The sequence below is a fragment of the Acanthopagrus latus genome, chromosome 12 (assembly GCF_904848185.1).
Source record: "Acanthopagrus latus isolate v.2019 chromosome 12, fAcaLat1.1, whole genome shotgun sequence".
NCBI classification, from domain to species: Eukaryota; Metazoa; Chordata; class Actinopteri; order Spariformes; family Sparidae; genus Acanthopagrus; species Acanthopagrus latus.
The window spans coordinates 3,377,261-3,402,465 of NC_051050.1; the positions used below are offsets into that span (position 1 = coordinate 3,377,261).

Genomic DNA, 25,205 nt, shown 5'->3' on the forward strand with positions numbered 1-25,205 from the left:
TGAAGATCTTTCTCTTCTCATTCACGCTTCTTTAACAAAAATACAGAGTGCTCCTTTAAAGCAAAAGGGTGACATTCAATATGAAAAAGTTCAATATCGAACAGTTGGATACACTATGTGCATTTAAATATATTGACACCTATGACATTACAGTATACGTCATGTTCGGCACACGGACATATGAAATGTCCAGAGATCAGAGCTCTCTGTACTGAGCGCTCCTCTTCCTCACACGCCTCTGCTCGGACTTTGTGGACGGTCCCTAAGCGGCCCGGTGAGCTCGTAGACGTTCGCGGAGCCGCTCGGCCTCACACGGCTGTTTGTTTATAGCACTGGCCGGAGAGGGAAAAGTTGGCGATGACACGCTGAGGAGGAGAAACTTTGCCGAGGACACAACTGTGCCGTCCCGCCGACTATGAGGAGCATCGGGCCGACGGAACGGTGAGTTTTGGAGGAGGCTGAGCGGGAGAGAGGGGAGCCGTGCCGAGGCGCTGAGCGGCGGCGGTGTTTGCGTGGCAGCTGTGGAGCGGAGCAGGCGAGGGAAACACGAGCGGACTTGCCTGATTTGTTTTGTTTCGTTTTTTTTTTTTTCGTGCTCCTATCCAATTGTGAAACTATGTGAAAACACCAGATTCATCAGACAGAAGTGAGTGTGTGTGTGTGTGGGGCGTTTTGTCTCATGCCACGTTCAAACACACGGACAACACGAGTTACATCTGCAAGTACACTGACAGGCAGCCGCACATGAAATGACTTCATGGTGAACTTTAACAAGTGTTCATGTTTTTTTTTGGTTTTGTTTTGTTTTTACATTTTACATTTTCTTTATTTTTTATTGCAGGTCTAAACAATTCTTCTTGAAATGAACAACCCTGAGCCAAAGGAGGACTTTCAGCCCCCACACTGAAGCCAAGGCCAGCAGGCTGCATTTGTTACCCATTCATTGGTGTTCATCAGACCATGAGCACACTCCAGCAGCTGGGGACTATGTCTTTCCTGGTGAAGAAGAAGAAGTTCAAGTTTCAGGTGCACTTCACACTGGAGGAGCTGACAGCAGTGCCTTTCGTCAACGGAGTGCTTTTCTGCAAGATCCGGCTGGTTGATGGTGGGGACTTTGCCACCTTGTCATCCAGGTATTTACAACGCATCACTTCCTTGTTATAAGACAATCTCTACCTGAGGTTAACCTGCCCCAGTCCTGAACTATGTCTTTTCTTCCTCTTTTCATTTGTTGACACTGTGCTGTTTTTTCTAAGCAGTGCAGCACTCGACTCTGCTATATCCAGGTGGTTAATGTCTGTTTGTTGGTAGTTTTCCACCTCAGATTTGGGAAAAGAAACTGGCATCAACCTTTAGTACAGTATGTGTTGCTTCACCCTTGTGTCTCCTGGGAATGTTGCCTTCATGACGGTTCTCCGCTCCACCCTTTGCTTCTCACGCTGGGAACTGCCCAGTATTACTGAAGGCTTACAAGATTTAAAAAAAAAACCCTTTATTGTCCATTAAAGCAAGGCAATAATGGAAATGTGTCTTTCCCTGTTGTTGAAGACTCTGGGGAGACAGCTACTGAGGGAACATGAATCATCCGCTCTCAAAATCCGGTCACTGTGACGGCTGTAGAGTATTTAGAGTAACTATGACGACAGGTCAACCAGTTAAAACTACATCAGTTTCTGTTGTGTTGGTCTGGGGCAGATATCTCAGCGGCAGGCTGCTCTAGACTATAGGACAAATAAAACGGAACCAGTTTTGATATCACTAACTGAGCAAATGTGATTGTTATACTTTGGGTGAACATACCCTTTAATTATTTGCATAGCAGTCATAAAGGCGTCTGGTGACGTGATCCTCCAGCTGTCAGTATATGCACTACACTGGCTCGACTCCAGTTAGACACACACTTATTACCTTTGTTGCTCAGCATGAGTAAGCTGCAGGGAAGCGCCGTGACAGGTCCGTTAGATTCAAAGAAGACAAGCCTGCAAGGACCACACCGAGATTTCTGCATGTGTGTGTGAACCCTTTTAGACCATAATGGTTCAAAATGTGATGTGTAACTCGTCGTTTAATTGTTGGATTTTGGACCGCATTTTAGTTGAACATCTTCAAAAATGAGCTAACATACTCTGCAGAATGTGAGGAAACAAGAGTGTTGATGTTGAGTCAGAGAAGTCTACGAGCTGTGTTGCAGAGATGTGTGCTGAAGTTAGCATGCTAACCGGCTAGCCCTGGCCCGTCCTAATGCCACTCTGCACCTCAGCAGGTGACAGTCTGATTGCCCCCTGTAGTTTCAGCTGGGAGATGTGAAACAGGTGAGTTTTTGACGCAGTCAAAAGTCTAAAAACAATGACCTTCCAAAATATTGAGAAATATTTTCCGTTCTGTTTTCCTTACAAAGCAGAACATACAGCGCAGTGGGCGAGGAGCTGCTCACTTAATTTGGCTGACGGGTCGCAGTTTAAGAGGGGAATGTTCACCTAGAAATGAATGTAGGATGTCTTGCTAACAAACACCACAAATCATCCTTTTACTGTTCTGTCTATAAGGACTGAATAAAACAGTTAGACGCTGAAATCTAGAGGTGTTTCTGACTTCTTTTATTGACTTTGAACTAAGCAAAGCTAACTTGTTTCTCCCAGCTTTAATCGTTATGCTAAGCTAGGCTAATGGCCAGAGAGCCCCAGCTATGCACCGAGATGAGGCTGATATTGATCTTACCACTGAAATGAAAGTAAATCACTGAACTATTCCTTTAAAGCAGTTTTAATGTAAAGTTGAAGTGCAAGTTGATTTTCTTATTCTAGCGATGAGCCTGGCAAATATGGTTAGTAATGATGTGAAATCTGTGTGAATTGTAGTACACTTCAACGAACATGCAGAAACACTGGTGTGGTCCTCAGTCTGTAATCTTTATTTATATAAGCAAACCAAGGAAAGAAATAAGCAGTTGAAAAAGGCAGACAAACACATTAAATAACAGAAGAGGCAACACGATGAAGTGAAAACAAATTTCAGAAAGGACTTTGAAACTGTCTCAGACTCTTTTGAGGCCAACTGCAGAGTAGAAGCCCCGTGACTTTTCACCTTTCCCCTGGGCACAGAAGCCGTCAGGAAGTTCCTGTTGAGGGTCACACAGATAAATGAGCTGAGCTGAGCAGGGCCAAAACTGAGAGCCAGAAGTAATGGCTAGAATCTGTAGGTCAGTGCTCAAATGAACAGACAAGTAGCAGATACGGTTCACTGCATTTGCCTGCATGCAAACAACCCAGTGACTGCGGACACCAGGTATTAATGGCTGACAGTTGCCTAACTTTCCTGTAGTTTCCATGAAATATTGGTTAATGAACACTGAGTTTGTGTGTTTTTATGAATGGGAAGCTCACCCCGATTTAAGATGATAAGCAATAGGCCACCTGAGGGCAAAAACACCAAAATGCATCCCCCTTGTTAACCTGCCACTCCCTTCTCCACCCACTTGCAGCAGATAGAGCTCAGGGGCAGAGGATCTGTTATGTCTTGGCCCCATAGACTTTCACAGTTGTCAGATCTGCTGTGCTGCTCGCAATACACAACCCTCTGTCTCGTAATCCTGGAGTCCTGCAGTCTTTGCACACATTACAAGATCACACACACTGAATGAGAACAGGGATGATGCAGACCACATAGTCCGATTTGTTTTGCACAACGAAGAGTTCGAGAGAGACCTCCAGCTCCTCGGCACAGTTGGTCTGCACGCAGCTGCCTCGCTAACACAAAGTGTGGAGTCTGGCTGTGCTATAAGACTAGTAACTTACACTTACTTACACTTAACACTAGTAACTTACTGCATACTGCACAATGTGATGTTTTTTTCTTTCCTCTTTTCTACAAGCATGCAAAGTCACTCGGTCTTAATAGCAACACAATGCTCCTTGTGCCGAGGCAGTTCTACAGTTTGTACATGTCCAGTATAAAAGTGAGCTTGGCCTCTTTATCTTGTATTTGCCTGTTGATTCGTATCTTGCACTGACTGCATATTTTCTTTAGTGCACCACAAGGGCCTCCCAGCCACCATTTAAACTATCAGACCGCTCAGAGCAGTGTGCTGGTGGGGGTTCTGCTCTAGAGACATTCTTTCAAACCAGACTCAACCAAAATACAGATGACTGTGTAAATGAACTGTAACTTGGACTGATAAATACTTTTGAAAATGCTTTGGGAAATACACTACAACCCTATAGGTAATGTGTTAAGTGTATTATAAAGACTGAGGGTTACTGTCACTGTCCAGGCTCGTGGCTCCTGTAGACTTTAATAATTTTATTGGACCGAATAGATCAAATTATGATAGTGAAATGAAGGGGTTGTGACGCTCTCTCACAATGTAATCTTTTGGGAAAAAAGTGTTTTTGGGCCACAGTGCATCACGTGTCGATGTAATTAAATGGTTTGGCCGCTACGAAAAATAGCTTGAAATCCTGCCACTCTCCCTGGGAAGCTTGAGTCAACCGTGTAGCGCTGCCATGTTTCTACAGTAGCCCAGAATGGAAGAAACCAAACACTCGCTCTGAAGAGGGCCCTAGCGGGTTTTTTTTTTTTTCATGTTATTAGCACCAGGAGAAGGGTGCTCCGTTGGTTACTGTCAGCAACTTGACCACTAGGTGCCACTAAATCCTACACACTGGACCTTGTCGCAGTTTACATTTGGATTCCATGTGCTCTGAACTTGATCGAGTTTGGTAGGCCAGCGGAATGGGACGCTGAGCATTTTTTCCAACACATGTCTACGATTAGAAGTTTCTCGTACGAGCTTGTGGTATTGCTCCTGAAGTGGTCAGGGGATCACTTGTTTTAATTTATATATTTTTGATTAATTGACATTACTTTGTAGAAATCTGTTGTCACACTGACATCAAATATTTTAATTAAACAGTTTTTGTATTTTTGTCTGTTAAAAGAGCCAAATTATTGACCATGATTCCATTTATGAAAGCATCCATATATCATCATAGACACTGCAGATACTGTATCATGATTTGGATTGCCCTTATGACATTGATGTACAGTACTGTGCCTTATAGTACAGACAGCTGTGGTGCTCAGCAGGGCTGAATGATTAATTGATTTTATTATCAATTTTTTCTGCGGGATGAGCATCTGACCCACATTTAAAAACGTTTTTCACTTTTGTGGTAATTGCGTGTTTGATTGCTATACATTGCGCGCCAATAGAAAAACAATATGAGAAACGTTTGTTTTCAGCAATTCAAGTTCTCGTCTTTTCATTAGAATATAGATCAGTTGATATTTTGATGGTATATCAATGTGGTAATGCTGGTTCCCATGTTTTAAATCTGTTACACAGTGAATACTCAAGTGAGGGTTGACTTAAAATAGAAATCCCAATATCGGTCAGAAAAATTGCAATTCGATTGTTTTCCCAAGTCATTCAGCCCTAGCACTCAGATTTGCATAGTGGTTTGGTTTGGCTTTTGAACTGATGACGGCTGAAGAGCAGTTCCAAAGTGCACTCTAGAAAAGGGAAGTGTTCCCAGTCTGATCTGCTGGTCTCTTACCAGTACGTCTGCCATGAACTGACATAATCCTATTTCTGCTTTTACTATTCACTGTTAGCTGTTTACACCTGAAGACAGAGCAGACCTCAGGTTTTGATCTGAAATTTTGTAAGATGCTCAAACCTCGACATGTTCCCAAAACTCTCTAGTGTCTACTATCAAGAATAACACAACAACCACGATGGAAAAGGAATTTAACACAAGTTTCACGTATTTGATCATATGCTGCTACTTATCTTGATTTTCCATATAAATAACAATGAATGAATCAGAATTAAGGGTGAACAACTCGTGTGTGTTACGGACCTCTATCTTTGGATTGCTTTTCCAGTTCCTCTTTTCTGAAACTGGAAATTTCCCACAAGATGCCCCAAAAAAGCCTCTGTGCCACTACACTGTTATCATGAGTTTAGTAAATCATGTTTTTGTCAGCTTTACTATCATGTGTAACTTGTGTGCACTCCACCCAACATGTGCCAGATACTGTTGGCTGGACAGGAGGCTGTGAAAATGTTTAGCCTGCTCCTTCACAGAGGGCAGCAGCTGTGGTCACTTCATTTCTCATCAGTGCATTTACAAATGGCAGTAAAGGTAAAATAGATTCTCTGTCTGTTTACAAGAAGTAATGTACTCCTCCATCTCTGTGTGTGTGTGTGTGTGTGTGTGTGTGTGTGTGTGTGTGTGTGTGTGTGTGTGTGTCAGGCTCATTTGCATCTGTCTCATTCTTCAGATTCTTTCACTGGGAAAAAAAAGACAGAGAGTAACCAATAGGAGGACATAGTTTATCAAGTGGGAGTTCCTAACCCAAACACATCTTTTGCAGCACTTAAGTGTTTGTGGAAAACACAGTCATGTGCACTCAACACAAATGAGTGTTTCAGCAGTGTGTTAAACAGACAGGTGCAATGCTGTGTGGTGCCAGGAGAGTTAGTGATCAGATCTGGATGGCATCTGTTTCTAAAGGAACATCATTCAGAACTTTGTAAAAAGTTGTCTTGTAATGTAAATATTGTATGTGTTTCTGTATTTGTCGAGTGCTCTCAACGTCATTTTACAATAATATAGATTTTAATTGACCCCTTCTTTATGAGACCCTGATTCCAGGTTGGTGCCTTGTTTTAATGATTTGATATTTGATTTTGATTAATTTAATTTTAATAATTACTATCAATAATTATTAATTTCTTACAACCACTCCTGCTCTACCATAACATATTGGAAAAATAAAATAAAATCCAATATTGAAAATGAAATAAATGTTTTTTTTCCATTACCTACCACTTTACATATTTTCAATCATGTCCGCTGAAATTTAAAGGCGTGCACTGGCCACTAAGTCAGACTGTGACCAACTGGGCATATTAGGCACAGCTTCACTGTGAGATAAAGCACTGCTTGCATCTACTGCAGCACAATGGCGTGTTTGTGTAGGCAGGCAGGTTGGGCTGTAAGAAAAGAAGTGGCAGAACCTGTCTGGCGGTTCCCTGCCTCTCCCAGGCAGCCTGCAACCTCCAGGCTTGTTGTTTTAAGAGCTGTAAACTGTAGGTCACCCTCCAGATAAGTGGAGTGGGAAAAGTACTTGTGATAAAGTTAATGTTAAAGCCAATGTTGGAAAAGAATGCCAAGAGATACTGACAAAAGGCTGATAAAAACAATGTAAAAACACATGAAAATGAATGGTAAAAGTTCTGTTAAGCGTAATGATGGTCTCTTTCTCTCTTCTATAACAGCATGATAGTTAGGAAGAGCATGACAAGGCTGAAGGGCCATGAATCAGTAATAACATGCCCCAGCATGATGCAGCAAATCCCTCACATGATTGCAGACATGTCAGTCTTTACATCTGAGCAGCTCAGTTATGTAACAGATTGTTTCACTCTGACCACATGTGAGTAATGTATATATTTTAAGGCCTTTATTCAGTTTTACTCTTTACTACAGTGATTGTGTGTTGGGCTCTGAGCACCAATAAAACACGTGTGACCTATGCTAAATGCTATGCCTGAACGCAACCTGTGTAGACAGACACTGCAACTGCCTCTGCTGATCTGTTTATGTGCTGTTCATGCTACATCTGCTGTGTATATGGTCTTCTAGTTCAAGATTGGAGCAATCAGAAACAGAATACTTTATTAATCCTTGGCTGGTAAATTGTTTAAATTACTTAGAGGACGGCAAACTAGTTTGTACATTCTGCGCCTCCATCAGAGGAAATAACTCTCCATGCCACCAGATGGCAAAAGCCTGTGATCATCATTCAAGAAGTCTAACAGAAGACAGCAGATATACAAACAGTTGTTATGATAAAGCAGTGATTTTTTTTGACAGAACTGTTATAACCACTTCTGATCGAGAACATCTGATAAAAGTTTGCAAATGTCACTGATGAAGAGGCAAAGTCGAAATGAAGGTGAAGCTGCACTAAATGGGTAAAATCATGAATCCTACCGCTACAGACTTATGGGAGTTTCGCTTGTCTTCTTAAGTTTCTCTTATTGCCAGGCTCCATTGCCAATTCTACTTGCTCAGTCAGCCAAAAAGCTGCCGACAAGGTCTGACCAGTGCCAACAGTGCAGGCCACAAATACTCAATGGCTGCCGCAGGCAGCTGGTCTTGGTCTGAAAACACTGATAAACAGACCAAACGTTACCTGCTCAGCACCAGACAGCATACATACACATGTAGAGACAAACTGGTGAATCAAGCCAGATATTTTTGTCAGAAGATAGTAGAGACCAAAACGGAGCTATAACAGAGAGCAAAAATGGACTTACTTTCATCAGGTGGAAACAAACCACTCAAATTGAATACTATTGTTGCTCCACGTTTGCTGAATGTTTAAAAAGGCATCTTTAAATGTGATATTATGTTTAGGCACCCCCAAGCGGCCATAAACCAGGTAATGCAGCTTTTGTAATTAAGATTGTTGGCAGGATAAGTACACTGTAGTGACCAACCTTAGCCTAACCTTTGGCAGTAATTGTGTAGACCTATATCTGTGAAACAAAATGTTCAAAACTTGAGATAAGTTACAGAGGCGGAATGGGGGGAAAGTCTAGTTCCGCCGCTCATCCTCCAGTGGAGTTGATATCAGAGCTGCAGCGGAGACGTGACGATGTCTGTGTGAATCGAAATGCCAACAGCGAGGGACAGGAGTGTGTTGGTCTGATTGGTGTTCACAGTGTGACGGCTAAACATCCTTCACTCATCAAATGAAAGAAAAATGACCCACACTTCAACCCACAAAGCAACCTTACAGTACCAAACAACAGTAATGTGGTAGCAGTTTGTGGCTTCAGCGTCTTGTATGAGGAAAAAAAATACTGCATCTATTCATGGAATAGTGTCTGTCATCCTGTCTGTCCTACCAACTCTGTCTCATTCCTTCCCAAAAAAAAAAAACAGTGTCCTGCTGTTGAATGGCGGTGAGTGTGTAATGTGAAAAAATAACTCACTGTGCCTTCAACTACTGGGTTGTTGTAGTTACTGTCTCTGGAAACTTGTATTGATAAAAATCACTGTGACTATGAGCCCTCCCGACAGCCTCCCTCCCGTGAGTGACAGTCAGACAGGGTCCTATTTACTGATGTTGATTATGTAATTATGTCATTTAGAGTAAAAACCTTAATTCTGTCACTTTCCAGGATGCATGGTAGGTCAGGATCTCAATCACAACACATTACAACGGTATCCATATGATTATAAACAGTCAGCGGATACATGTTTAGATTGACAGGAGGACACCTGGGAAACACCTTGAAAAAAAACACACAGACATCATCATCATAATATGTACCGCCACGCCTCTTTAGGATCTGCAGCGCCGGCTTTCTGTGTGAATTACACAGCAGTTCGTCTTTATGCCACAGCTGCTTGGATCTGTGTGAACAACCAACAGCGGAAAATCGCAGCTACGGCGATAATGCAGAGTTTCTGTGTAAAAAGGGCTAGTGTGGGTTCAAGGAATGACATGCATGAATTTACTGATGGTTACAGTCAGTTTTAAGAGTCAGAAAGATGAAAAATGTTCCAATGTTCCAATCCACGATTGTACAAAGAAGACTAACCAACCTCCTCCAGGACTACACTCAGTGTAAATAAAAGTTTGTTTCTTAACATGGTGAATAAATTGCAAATGAAGGCTTTGACTGTATCCCTGTTGCTATGGTTACTTATGTTAGATACAGGCTATACACAGTTATACTTGAAATACTTTGTCGTTCCAAAGTTGTCAGTTTACCAGGACTCAACTGACACCCTGCAACCAATCAGAATCAATTTTTCATCCAGACCATAGTATACAAGGACATACATGATTATAATAGAAGCTGTCAGTAAGGTTAAACATGCGAGTGGGAAGATTTGTGTTTTGGACTTCCTTGCACTTCTTATATTTTGACATCACCCTCCAAAGAAGAACCATGCGGGACTATCCGCTGTCAGCAAAGCAGTAGTGTGTGTACATGTGCGTTGCGTAACTGAAGTGCTGATCATGTAGAGAGCTGGACGATTCTCCCGTGATGTTTCTGACATGAGCTGGCCAGGCACAGATAACATCAGAGATTGGTGGCCAAGTCAGGACAGGCCCGGCACTCTTCACGGCCTGCGTGTGTGTGTGTGTGTGCGCTGAGTGAGTCTTGTGGAGAACGACGCCAACCCTTTCGACAGCCTTAGCGTTAGATAACAACTGCTGTGGTCTCAGCTGGTGTAGCTTACCTTTGCTCTTTATTCATTAGTTAAGTGAGGAACGCTTGTTTATGGACTGAGGGAGGGACACACTGGATCAATCCCACAAGGCCTTGCTCCTTTTCCCTCCACGGCCTGCCAAATTCCACAAATGAAAAGTCGAAGAGAGCACTCTCTTTATTTTGGCCATTGTGTCCTGGCTCCACCCTGCTTCACATTCACGGGGCACTTTGATGTTCAGGGCCTTGCACAGAGAAATCACAGTTGCTGTGCTGATTGATTGTGTGCTGCCAACAAGGCTTGTCGGCAGCACACAGCGTACATAGTTCCCCATTTATGACTTTTCATATGAAACAGTAGGACGTAGCCACATTTAATCTACCAGTTCTTTGGAGATTTTGGAGAAACACCTTGACATTAATCAGTATTGTCACTCTTTCGACCTACACCTCTACAAATTACCGAAAGGATTACACAACTTTGTGTATTGTAACACATTGATGTTGACCGCATTCAGCTGGCTGGTAAGAGGGATATGAGACTAACAGGTTCTGACAAGAAAATCAACACTGAAATCTGGATTGGTGCTCACTGGGATTTCCGATTGAATGAAGGTAAATCTTAACCTGGTGTCCACTGCTTCCCTACACACTGGATGTTATACATGGAGGGAGCACCACATCTCACGCGCACTTTTTTGGTATGTCTGAGTTTGAGAACTGTCCTACAAACTACATGCAGATAAACAGTGAATCTGTTTCCAATCAGTCTGAGTGGAAAACCCCCTCAACAAACCCAGATGAGATCATCTGGGCCATCAGCTTCATAGCCTTGTGGAAAAGGCAGGCTGTGGATTATGTCATTTCTTATGTTTCATGATATTCAAAAACCATTTGATCAGTCATATGTGTCAACATCAGAAGTGACAATACATATGATCCACTTCAAGCATCTCTTCAGGCCTTGTTTCAATGTTTAGTATCCACTCTTACATATCTTTTTGTCTGCAAAAGGTGTAGCAAGTGGTATACCTTGAAATGAAAGAGTAGGAGCTAGACAGCCATATGTCTATATACATGTACTCTCACTCTAAATTGTGTGCGTGTGTTTGTGTGTGTGCGCGCACAGGGAGGAGGTGCAGCAGAACTGTGTTCGTTGGAGGAAGAAGTTCTCTTTCGTGTGTAAAATGAGTGCAAATCCAATCACCGGAGTGTTGGACCCCTGCCTCTGCCGGGTCTCTGTACGCAAGGTGAGCTACTCCTCACAGCAGCCACCTCTCCTCGCGTCTCCAGGTTATGAATTCAAAACCAGTAGAGTCACACTGATATGTTCCAGCTAGCAAATCATATAATCACAGGGAACCTGACCAACTGTTCATTTCATGGCTTCTTGACTGATCAGCAGCTGAAGACAGTGAACAGTGAATACAACAGACAATGGGCCAATTTTAAGGTAAAACCACATATCTGATAACCCAACAGCTATAACAGTTATTGTTGGCATGTAAACCACTTTAAAGGGGCATTGTGAAGATTTGGAAAAGTAATTCAAACTCTGAATTTTATTTATTATTTTTTTTATATTTACAATATTAATGAGGTAATTATGCAAACTCAGAAATATGTATTGTTTCCATGAGTGAATGAACAAGCTGCTCTCAGAGGAAAATAAGGTCCCAGAACAGTGTGTGAAGCTGGGAAGGCAGGGTCCGCCACATATAAACAAAGTAAAACAGTATAAATTGCGTTGTCCTTTAAATTTTCATAAAGTTTGTTTCAGTTTATTCGGTCATGAAAACAAAGAGAGTTTGACTATTTGATTTGTTTAGGCAGAACAAGCTCAGCCAATGAGGGTCATTCTCTCCTCATTAACATTTCTTCCCCTAAACTACGGAGTGCTCCTTTAACTCGCTGTGTCTTCAGCTGATTTCATACTGTTCATACAGATTATATCCAACACATACCTGTGTTCTGTACTCTTTAGAAGTGAATGTGTTGTGTGGGATGAAATAACATTTCAGGCATGATTACATCTAAGCTCCAAAAAATGTGTCCAAGATGAGTATTGATATTTCAGAATTATTTGAAGCTATTGTATCATGTAACACTATCAAAACAGAAATGAGAGCTAGGAAGTGGTAGAACGCTCAGCTGTATCTGCGGTCTGACGGTAGCTGATGGGTAATCAGATATGTTGTTTTATTAAATATGACCTAATGTCCCACCTCATTTTCACTCACCATTGTCTGCTTAGTTGCTGATAAATCACGAAGCAGTGAAGCGAAAAAGAAAGGTCAGATTCCCGACGTTTATACGACACAGCATGACATCAGAAGAAGGCAGCTGCTGTGTAAACATTGTCTATGCCACTTCCTCCCTCACTACACCGTAATGTAGGAAATAATGTACAGTGTAGTTGGATTGTCCCCCAGCATCTGTCCGAGGGTAAAACTTGAGGACAGGTCCATACTGCTTCCATGAGACGTAATGTATATGTTTATAGATTGTGTTGGGTCCCTCACTGTTTTGTTTTTTTGTCTTTGCAGGAGCTCAAAGGAGGAAAGGCCTTCTCAAAGGTAATCTTATTTTCTGAGTATGTGGCACTGAATACATAAGACACCAGAACTCCTCTTAAATCCACCTGTACACAGCTTAACCAGCCTGTACGACCTGTGAACCCATAAAGTTGAGAGCGCTGTGCTTCCTTTTATAAAACACAGATTTTACAGTGTCAGTGATTGTAAAATCTGTGTTCAGTAACAACCAACATCACAGGGCGTTGTTACAGGGGCATGTGACAGGCCACAGTCACAGGATGATGATGAAGTGGTCAGTAACAGATCACACCGTGTGTGTGTGTGTGTGTGTGTGTGTGTGTCTGTTTGTGCTCAGAGTGGCAGCAATTTGATGTCAGTTTGTCTTCACTGTCTTTCATTAAAACATAGAAAGGACAATCAGTCAAAGTTATTGATGAAATTAATTTTGAAATGTGTAGTTAAGATGTCTAAAGCTGAATAATTTTGCTTTCGTTAGAAACTTCACCCAGTCTGGATCCATCCCACGAGATCTTTTTTCATTAATCTGTATAGATCTGGTGTTCTGTTCAATGACATGTGTTCTCTGGTTTGAAAAAGCAAAACTTTGCTTGAGTCCTTTGTGCTACATTCATTTCAGTAGCAGTTTCACAGCCAGAGGAAAGAAGCTGCTCTGCAGTCCACTGGTACGGCAGTAAGACTGTAAAAGGGGGTTTAAATGGAAATGATAGCTGTTATCTAACATTAACTGATGGATGATCACGTTTGTGGTTTAACTTTAAAATTCACAGATGTGACGCACAGTACAGTACAGGACAAATAAGATCCAAACCAAAACGACGTTTGAACATCTCATAGGCACGAGAAGCATTCCTGCTGAGTCGGATCTGTAAAAACAAGTTGACCAGACTTGACCTGGACTTTATTCTAGATCTGTAAATAACTTTCCACCTTAAATGTTTTGTCTGTCTGTCTGTCTGTCTGTCTGTCTGTCTGTCTACAGCTAGGTTTTGCTGATCTCAACATTTCAGAGTTTGCTGGTTCAGGCTCTACAGTGCGCTGCTGCATCCTGGAGGGTTATGACACCAAAAACACTCGACAGGACAATTCTATTCTCAAGGCAGGGCACACACACACACACACACACACACACACACACACACACACACACACACACACACACACACACACACACACACACACACACACAAAACCTGAACTGATGTGCACTGAGGTTTAGTAAACCACCTGTGTGTTTTTTCCAGGTAACAATTGGGATGACTCTTCTGTCTGGGGATCCCTGCTTTAAAACGTGAGTTCCTCTGTGCTCGGGGTTTTCAAAGACTGACACTGAGAAGTTTCAGTGTGGTTTGCTGGATCACATTGCTAATTGTAATACTCATCATGTTTTGTCCCTGTGTCTACACTCTTAGGCCTCCCAGTACAGCCAAATCTGTGTCCATCGGGGACGAGGACCCCACTCTGCAGCTGGACCGGAAGGGTGAGAGCACTGATGCCACAGGGCAGCCGCTGGGAGGCATCATGGTGGGGCCTCGCACCTTCAAAACCAGACAGTCGTCAGGACGTAGCTCAGGTAACTGCTCGGCAGAATCGCTAGCTGTGTCTTCTTCTAACTGGAGTTGATGATTATTAGCAAGCAAGTATTACAACAGGGGTCTTATTTTCATCATTTTCCTTTCAGTTATGAGATCTGGGAACACTGATACAACAGCAAAGTCAGATGGGGCATCAGACAGTTTATCCAGATTATCTAAATCGTCGTAATTGAACCTTATTTGAACCACTTATTGCACAGGAGAACTGTGTGTGCATGGCAGGGTTGAAGTAAGTTTGTCTAAAACATGTCTGATCATATGACTACTCATGCTTCTTGTCCTGTCTCACCTCTTCTATGCGTTCATTCAGACTTCAGCCCCAAAATCAACAAGTCAGTCACCATCCCCCCCATGTTTCAATCTTGGAGAAAATTGTTCAAAATGGTGAAATTATATATTTGACACAAACAACAAAGTGAAAGTCAGCTGTTGTGTGTTTGCTGTGTTCTACAGGGCTGCCTGAGGAAGGGGAGAGTGTGTCCAGCCCAGACGAGGTCTTTCACACCGGTCATTTCCGCAGCTCCAGCTATGCGAGCCAGCACAGCAAGATCTCAGGTCAGAGAGCTCTCCCTCCTCAGGCTAACGCAAACTCTGCCGCTAAAAAAACACGTTTTCACACGCTGCTGGCCAGGGATGACACGATGTAATATTGGTTCATATTGCTCTCCTCTCCTCTCCTCCTCCTCCAGGCTACAGCACAGCTCACTCTCGCTGCTCCAGCCTGACTGACCTCAGTCACCACAGGAACCCGTCCTCCAGCAGCAGCGCCTCCTGTGGGCTCGCCCACCCCTCCCAGCAGCCTCCCTCCACCCCCACCGAACCGTGCCGGCAAGCGACTCCAACCAAACCAGAGAGACCTCCTCCACCCTCTGCAGCAGCCCTCATGTCCAACCGATCCTCCAGGTAGATCCACGCACACTTTCGACAAAACACTTGAGCTTGTCAGGAGTTGATCTCACTGTGAAGCATGTCTGGACGCCACCGCGCTGATAGCAGTCTAACGCTGAATCTCAGGCATGTGTAAAATACATGCCAGGAATTCTCGAAGTATGTGAGGCGTGCTGTTGTTGCCATGAGGACGGACCTCAGACTGAATGTGAGCGGGTGCTGAAACAGCTTCATACCCTCATCTGCTGTCATCATGGGGCTATAACGGTTTAATTGTGACACACGGACAACTGAACTCAAATGCACTCACAGGAAATACTTCCCATTGTAGACATGTTATATTCAGCTGTAACATTGTTTAGACTCTTAACAAGGTCAGCACTCACAGAGACTCCTGATCTTTCACGGATCCTTCACGCTCAGAACTCTGTCCACAGCAAATCAGATCCAGAACAGTGATGTCTGTCATTCTGCTCCGGTCTGTACAATTCATCGCGCAGCAAGCCATATTATTGGTCCAATGTTTGCATGAAAAGAAGAGCTGAGAGGTCATCTTGACTGAAATCAGCTAAGGGGAAGCTGAGCAGACAGCCTGCAGCTAGCAGTCTCTGAAAGCATCCACAGTCTTGTTTGCATAACTTTATTTAGTTTACATGAGTGAGTTACATTACAGTTGTCATGAGGGGGGAAATGTGTTCAAGAGACTCAAACAGTTTTTTGCACCAGGCTGTAAATGTGTTTATTCCTGCTGTAAAGTTTTTGACATTTTGAAAAGGGCTCTTACAGCCACTACTATTTTTTTTGCCACTACTCTTCATCCTCAAAGTGGCCATTAGAAGAACTGCAGTTTAATCTAATGCCACCGAGACTGACATTTAGTTTTTATTGAAATATCTTAACAAGTGTTTAACAGTTTGTCATGACATTCTGTGGTTAATAGTAATAATACGAACAATAATGCATTGAGGATGTTGAGGCTGCCAGCATTAGAGGAGAGGAGAAGGACGTTTGTGACTTTGAGGAGGGATGTTTTTAGTGCTGTCGTGGGAACGGAATCCAGATTTGAATTATTCAGGCAGAGCGGTGGGCTCTGAGTTGTGAAGTAACAGCACGCTCCAGTAGTTGAGCAAGAAAGGGGAAGTTGGAGACTGGTCTGTAGTTGTGTGGGATGTCAGGACTGAGTCCAGGCAGCAGCCAGTTTGAGAGAGAATATGATGGAGCAGGTAGTTAGGGAGGAGTTAATTGTTGTGGAGATAGCGGGAGTGTGGGCTTTAATAAGTCTGGAGGTGATGGGTTCCAGGATGCAGATGGCAGTTTTCATACCGACCATGAGATCAGAGAAGTCTTTCTTATTTACAGACATGGATTTTCATCTGGCAAAGGTCGGTAATGTGTCAGGTAGCAGAATGGGTAAAGAAGATTCTGGTGATGTCGAAGCCTGAGAACTGACGTACAGTGAGCCCAGTGAAACAGACCAGAGCCAGGATGTGTCCGTGGTTGTGAGCTTGGAAACTGACCTGTTGAGTTAAGCTGAAGCAGTTCAGTATTTCAGTGAATGCAGAGGTTGTTGTGAAGTCAGAGTGTATGTTGAAAGGCCGGAGGGTGAGAGAGAAAAAAGCTGCGTCAAAAAGTCATAAAGGAATGATGGGTTTGGCTTGAGAAGACGGTACACAACAGCCATGACTACCTGTGTTGGGCCGGAGTGTTTAAAAGACACACACACGCACGCACGCACGCACACACACACACACACACACACACAAACACACACACACACCTTTAACTCCATCCCATTAAACTGATAATTAGTGAATCATAAGCATGCATAGTAGATTATATAACATTGAAATCTATGAAATGTTTGAGAGGTTTGAGTTTTGTTTAGCATACCGAATATGCCTGTTTCAATGTTCATCAGGCCTCCAGGAATATGAAACAATGAACACACCTTGTAGCATTTAAAACGGAGGTAGCTTGGTAACTTGCAAGGTAACTTGAATACATTGCGCGTCACTTCGTGGAGCTGTACTTCACCTATATGTTTAGCATCAGCATAAGCAAGATGAAAGGATAATGCTGGTGATTGTCAGTTTTTTTGTGATTTAAAATCCCATGAAAACTGGAGATCCAGCAGTGTCGTATTGGCTTCTCATTACTTCCTGGCTGCTCTGTCCTGTTGGTTGCACTCGGCCCCAAACCTGTCAGGTCCTCCTGAAGAGGCAATACTTTGGAAACTCTTCCCAGATATAGTTTGATTTTGAAGGCTGTTATTCAAACAGGACGAAACAGTGAATGTGATTGGAAAGTGAATCTGAGGATATTTCAACTTCTTAAAACAGCTGGAAAAACGAAGCATGGAGTGAAAAAGCGCGTGCCAGCAACCTTTTTATAACAGCGGAACAGATGACTGATCACTGAATACTGTATTTTCTTTGATGATTTTATTTTGCTCTGGCGCTTTCCTATGCCTGCACTCAAACTCGGTCGGAGCATGCAAAGATTCCTCTTACACCATCATGTTCCCTACATTTGTTTTTTTTTTTTTTTTTTATATGACAAATGATTGACAGTGTATTTGGTCGTGAGATGGCTGCTGTATTGCTGACCATGCACGCTCATGGTAACAACGTATTTTCCATCCAGAAAAGATGGTTACCTGAAGGCCAACTTTTATTTTGGAACTTTTTTGAACCATAATGCGATGTCTTGATCAGGTGCTTAAACGATGGTCAGTCTGTGTGTTTCCTGGGGTGTATCAGGCTTTAATACACACACGGTAGCATACTTGATCAGTAGGATTGCTTTTGTCTTTTTTCATGGGATTTGTTGACATTAAAAAGAATATAGATCACCAGATTTCTCCTAGAATATGAGGCAGATTTTTTAAAGACAAGTCAGAGTGTTTCCCTGTATATACAATTCATCCTTTGCCTTCCACTCTGAATGTTGTTTTACTGTGAAAACACGAGTCATAAAGTTGCTTCTTGCGGAGTGTTTCTAAGTTTCAGACATTCATCTCACCTCTGTTGGTGTCTGTCTTGCCCTGCAACAGGAGAAAGAAGGACACTGTGGAGAGGCAGCCCAGCTGTGTGGACGACACCCGCATTGATGCCGACGACATTGTGGAGAAGATTGTCCAGAGTCAGAACTTCTCTGACAGCAGCAACAATGAAGGTCAGACAGAGCCTCAGTTTGGAGGATCTAGTTTTGGTACAGCATACGTGTGCCACCATGTTAACTTCTCTTGTGGATTCCTTGCTTTTCTCCAGACAGCAACTTGAGGCTGTTTGTCAGCAAAGATGGGACCACTGCCCTCAGCGGGACGCAGCTCGCTAACAGGTACGCTGTTCACAGCAGGTCCACTCATATACTGCATCTTCATACCAACCCACTTTCTTTTATCTAAATGTTCATGTGTTCCTGTGTTTTCCCAGAGGAACGCCTGGTGTGTTTGAGCCGGTGGTCATCGAAACTCACTGAGAGACACATCAACAACAGTCTTCAGCCTCACCGACTGGGTGTCTATGTACAAGTATGTGCATACATGTCTTCAGTGCACACAGGCTGAGATAAGAATACTATGATATAGATAGGAGCCTTTCTAGTATATTTAATCAGGTGTTGGGAGGTGACATACCATTATTGTATGTTTTTTTAAAATAGTGGACAGACATTTCAATCTGCTCCTGTTGGCTGTGTTGATTTGCACTTCCTGCTCAGAGTCAACATGTCCTCTTCGTTTCTGTTTTACATTAAAACACAGTCCAGGGAGAACAGGGAAGTTTTTTTTTTTTTGGAACATCTGCAGGAAGTGTGGAGTTTGATTCCAGCAGCATAACAGTGTCAAAAGTGCAGCAAAGTAGAATCAGAATTAATTCAATATTAAATGAATACAGAGTCATGCACAAGAATTAATGATTGATGCTCTGGAATGACCTGAATTATGTGCACATATGATAAGTACTCTTAATGTCATGTTAGCTTTTTCTTTTACTGTAACTTGGGTCAGTCAGTCGGCATCAGGCTAACTGCCTCTTTCATACTGAATTCACTCCTTCATATTGATTTTGTGTGGACATTTAACTCACATCATGTCCTCATCCCATCACCACTCTCTAACTTATACCGCTGTAATGCTCTATCTAAGCAGTACTGGCCTGCTGTGTTAGCTGTCAAATACAGAAGGTAAAAAAAGGTAAAAATAAACACTAATTAGTTGACAGGGCGTGGATATACTTGTTATATCGCTGCTGTTGTCTGTGACATCCATAAAACAATTTTTGAACCATCCACAATATTGTTTAAACCCAGGGAGGCATGTTTTGTTATATTTGTTTAAAGATCTCTCAGTAATCAAACCTCAATCAGATGCTGAAAAAAACTGGGTGACTGGAGGTTGCAGGTCGACCTCCAATTTGCGGAGAAACTGCAGTTGAAATTTCCCAGTACCGACATGGCAGTTCGACAGCCGTGAGTGCTAAAATTGATTTAAAATTGATTATGATCATGTCAGCAATGTTGGCACAGAGCAGCAGCCGGTACGTTCATGACGCCTGTTTTGCTAGTGTGTATATTCTTGTGGCATTTGACAGAGTTGTGTATTTGTGTATTTATTCTCCTTTAAAAGTCTAAGAACTTGCGGAGTGTAGCGAACCCGCCGGTCACACACAACTCCCAGCTGGCCAGTGAGAGCTACGAGCCAGTCGGTGTTGTTACAGTCAGGTGGTGCACAGGCGTGGGTTCAGGAGGGGGGAGGATTTTTTTTTATTTGATACTTTAAGAATCTAGCCTGCTCCTGTGGATATTTCCACTGTTACTTACTCCAGCTTTAACGGTCTATTTATTCACGTGCACACATTTTTAGTTTGAGAGCATTAATGACTAATTTTTTTTCTGTTTTTTCCCTCCCGAGACTTAGAGATGAGTATTTCTGAGGAGAAACTCGGAGCAAAGAGCCATGACTCTGATTTCATATCGACTGTCTGTATGGTATGATTACCAATTATTTAGATTTCTCCACTTTTTTCTAAGCTGTAATTTTAAGAGCCAGATTCTGTTCGAGAATTCACAGTAATACAGTGATCACATTCTTTAGATTGTGCGTGTGTGTCAGACAAATCTCTGGTTCAGTAAGTTCCTGGAATCAGTAATTGTTCATGATGGCCTTTTGTCTCTTTCCTCACTGAGTGGAAATGACTATAACTCCAGTTCCAACAGCACTTAAACAGTGACATCAAGCATTATGATATGTGACAGCAGAACACACTTGCACTCACACCTGTACAGTAAACATGCAAGCGGATGCACCACAATTAATTTAGCAATCTTCTGTTATTACAACTGCAGTGTAACAGTTCTTACATAGGTGTACAATTTATTATTCTTTAAACATTTGAGAAAATAATCTGATATGACATCACCCTGCGCTGCCTGTGAATTGTCAATAGATAAGTCACTTCTGTAGTAAACCTGTTCACTGTACAGGGATTCACAATGAGCATTACTGAACGAGGTACCAGTCTGAAACACACCTAGTGAAACTTTCATTAGTGCCAAGCGCAGAAATTACTTGAATATCCTGAAGACCACTTGTAGTGCAACACTGATATAACGGTGCGTTCAGTGGGGCCTCATCAACCTGTAGAGTTGAAGATTTCTGAGTTCACCACCAGGAGGTAGTACCTGATCACGTTATCACTCTCTGACTTTACGGGTTGAAAGGGACCCACTGAATGCAGCACAAGAAATGGAACTGAAGCTTTTGTCCTGTTAATATGTTTTGATGCTATTTGATCACTGTATATTCATACTTATTATACTATTATGCACATGTGTACTCAGTAGGAGGATTGTTAGAGACCACTAAAATGAAATGGAGATAATGTGGTTCTCTAAAATGACAAAGAACACGTTGTGTTGTTATTTTTATTTTACATTTCTCATTCAATACTGTTCTATAGGAAAAAATGCAATTTGGTGAATCTGGCTTTGCGTTCATGTGGCTGGCCACATGCAACCGTCTGCTGTCTGCACTTACTAAGTACTTTTTCAATCTTGCATCTGACAATCTTGATTGGAAACTAATCAAGATTGTCAGATGTTATGGTGACGGTATTCTTTGCTCACACACTTTGTGCAGAGCTTTGTCACAGCCCATGCTTCACATTCAGAACACAGATTATCCTGATCCAAAGAGCAAGTGTGTTATGATTAGGAGGTGCCTAAAGACATACATTGAACATTATGTTGCAACAGGCTGAAAGTTACTGAGCTGCCTTCATTGATTTAACCCGTGGAACAAGCTGCACACAAACACCATACTGATATTTTATCATATTGTTAGTTTTTTAAAAGTTTTTCACAGTTCCCCCACAAACACAGAGCAACATCTGTATTTATTTGGAGTCATATTTGTCTGACCTCATGAATGTCAGTCCAGTATTCATGCTCATTGTAGCTCTATGTTTGGTCTCAACCAACTCCTGAGAAACATATCTGGCTGTTAGGCTGCTAAATGCTCAACCATGTTCTCAACTGTCTCTGCCTGCTGTTTGGTCGAGAGCAGGTAGCTGGAAAACCAAAACAATGAGCCAAAAGAGGATAAAAAGCTCAGTAGACCTGAGGGGAACTGCAGAGTGGGTGATTTCACTACAAGTGACCAATATATCATCACACATAGCCGTTTGATCCTTTCTTATTATTTAGAAATGCTGAGTGCAGCTTTAAAGGGGCACTACGTGGTTTTGGAGAAGAAATTCAAACTCAGATTTTTAATATTTACAATATTAATAAGGTAATAATACAAACTCAGAAATACATATTCTTCCACAATTGAATAAACATGCTGCTCTCAGAGGAAAATAAGGTCCCAGAAGACTGTTTGAAGCTAGAAAGGCGGCAGGGTCCGCCACATGTAAACAAAGTAAAACAGTATAGATTGTGTTGTCCTTTAAGTTCAGTTTGTTTATTCAGTCATAAAACCAAAGACAGTTTATTTAAGTTTGTTTAGGCAGAAAGAAATCAGCCAAAGAAGATCTTTCTCATTAACGTTTCTTCACCTGAACTACAGCGTGCTCCTTTAAAGTACAATATATTCTTGGTGATTCACCTTGATATCACAGCTTGTGCCATTCTGAGTAGATTATCTGTTGGCTATTAATTCAAGTCAGTCATCCAACTTCAACCAGCCAAAATTAATGAGAGGCTCAGATTAATGGAACTGACTATAAGATCACTGGCCTCCTACACTGACTGCACAGTATTCAAACAAAGACTGATTTCAGACAGAACTCTTTGCACTTTGTAGTTTTCGACAGTTTTAGTTTTATAAGGGGGCTGCGATAAAGCGTAGGAACTCAAAGTAGATCAACAAGGCGTTCCTGTTTTTCTGTATCATCGCTGAGCAACTTGTTTCAACTCTGTCACTTTGTGTATAGAGCTACTGTAACAGTGATTGTGTAGGCCGAGTGTTGGCTGTCGTGAGGTCAGTCCCACAGCTGCAGCAACACAAAGCCCATGTTGTCCCAGGCCTGGCAATATACAATAGATCCTCACCCCCACAGGATTCATCTATGTGTTTGTGTATTTGCACAGTGTGTATGTTAATGTCTTTGTTGTTGTACTGTATGTGAATGTGAATGTGCCGCTATATGCATGCTGGCCATGCATGTTTGAATGATGTTATATCAGATACTGGAAAGCTTCCTGTTTTTTGTTTTTTTTTTCTCTGTGGCCCATCAAGCCCTGGTCAATACTAGTAAAATACTGCATAAATCAATTAAATACAGGAGAACTGGTGGGTTCACTGGTGACCGCTTGTCGACTGCTCTGAAATGTGTCACATGGTGTTCCAGCCTCAGCAGAGTTTTCTGTTGCCGTCCACACTAAAGTACAAAAACTAAGAATGTATCAGTAAAAACAGTCTGTATCAACTCTGTCTGTTGTCCAATAGCAGTCCATATTTATCACTTGCACATGCTTTTAAATAAAGTTCCCAACGGTATCTATGTACATGGAGGTGGACCGTGTACATACAGTACAGAAATGAATATGTGGGGTTTTATATGTAACCCTCCAGTCTATTTTCTTTTGGATTTTCAGACCAGCGGGCTGGTCCACATATTTCTATTTGAAAGCTAATATTATATGGTGAGATGGGACTTAAAGGATTTTTTATTTCCAGTGAAGGGTGTGGTCATTAGGAAATACATACAGCAAGGAGAACCGTTGTGTTGGTGAATTGTCTACTACTGTGATTAGTTACAGAAATACTCTTCCTTTCCTTTGTACTTGACTTTATGTAACCTGTGGCCTTATTAATTACATTCATACGAATAAATGTCTTATTTCTTGGGGTCAAAGGGTTTTTTCTTTCCTGATGATTTGAAGTTAAACAGAATTATTGCATAATTAGATTGGGATTATACTGCATTTGTAGCTGTAATAGTGATTATTTGCATTGGAAGAAGGTTTTGGTGAGGAGGATATTATTAAATTCAATTTACGGCAGACACATTTGCCCTTATACCTACATACTTGTCAAATTAGTATAATTATAATACTAATTCATTAATAACCATTGTGTGTTATGTACAGTTTTGATACAATGTTGTTGTTAAAGTAAAGCAGAGAATTTAAAATCAGATCTATTTGGTTTTGTGATGGGTTTTAAATGCTCCTACAAATATTTCCTCTCCTTGTATTAAAATGCTCTGGCGTACATGTAAATGTCACATAAAGAGTTGTAATTAACTGTTATATTAATAGGAGCATGTAAGTACACCAGTGGTAAGCAATGAATTATGATTTGCATAAACATGCATACCAAATAAAATGTCAAAGCCTGCAATCATCATTCTGTGTACAGTGTGAATTGATTTATTAGTTGTATACACATGACTGTTGCCAATGCAACATGTGGCTCCGTGATACCTAATCATACATCAGACAAACACAACCCAACACAGTTATTTATTTATTTATTTTTATCAAAACTTGACTTCTGGCTTCCTTTTCAGTGGATGAACCTTGAGTAAATTATTTTTCAAACTGTTTCCATTATCAAAAATTAACCAATAATAATATTGATGATAATAATTTCTCTAAAGATTATAATGTGTGATTGACACGTGATGATGGTAATAATATTTACGTGTATTTGACCAGTGCAGTGGCAATGTTAGTGCATGATTAAATATGGTGGAAACTGGACCTTCTCTGGGTTGTGATGCTATTTAACAGTTATTGAATTCAACTATGTACATTTATATAAGTACAATATTGAGGTACTTGTATGTTACTCGAGCATATCCATTTTTTGCTGCTTTATACTTCCACACTATGAGAGGCAAATACTGTGGAATGACAATAAAGCATTATGTTTCTGAATATTCCTTTACCAAACTAATATTTTAACACAATATTTTCACTTTTACTAAGTATGATATTTGGGTATTTTTTACAACACTGGCATTTAGAAATAACATTTATCTTACTGCCTTCATATAAGGGCTGTTTTACATGGAGGTTGTTTCGAATTAATGTTATGAGCACATTTGTAATAAAACCTTATATACTGTATGGCAAATAGAATGACCATACAACTGCATTACAAGATCCAATATGTGCAACATCTATTATACAAACCCTGTGCCTGAGATTCTCCAACAGCCCAGACGTAGCACAGACAGTACATCCTGCTATTTAGTATTGTAAACTTAAATCCTAAATGTATTTGGATGTTGCTTTCATATAGTAAGTATAGAATGAAATGTAACTCCTATCAGAATGGAAAAGCAAGTGTTTGTTTGTTTGTTTTTTTACAGTTTTATTTAAACATTTTTGGTAATTTCTGATAATTTCATATAATTGTAATTAATCTATTTTACATAGTCTGAGTGTATCAGAGCACATACAATGAAGGAACAG

General features: G+C 41.5%; 1 protein-coding gene across 2 annotated transcripts; it reads left to right on the plus strand.

Moving 5' to 3' along the window:
• The first annotated feature begins 26 nt into the window (after positions 1-26).
• On the plus strand, positions 27-24,132 carry LOC119030294 (protein FAM102A-like). 2 transcript variants are annotated; one of them, XM_037117739.1, is made up of 12 exons: positions 27-441; positions 842-1,133; positions 11,370-11,490; positions 12,787-12,816; positions 13,778-13,894; positions 14,040-14,086; positions 14,208-14,368; positions 14,844-14,945; positions 15,080-15,293; positions 18,331-18,452; positions 18,548-18,617; positions 18,713-24,132. In XM_037117739.1, the coding sequence occupies exons 2-12, from the start codon at positions 961-963 to the stop codon at positions 18,756-18,758; spliced, it is 1,203 nt and encodes a 400-aa protein (XP_036973634.1). In that variant the 5' UTR covers positions 27-441; positions 842-960; the 3' UTR covers positions 18,759-24,132. The 2 variants fall into 2 exon arrangements, with proteins under 2 accessions (XP_036973634.1, XP_036973635.1); XM_037117740.1 differs by lacking the exon at positions 27-441 and adding an exon at positions 498-646.
• The last annotated feature ends 1,073 nt before the right edge of the window (positions 24,133-25,205 follow it).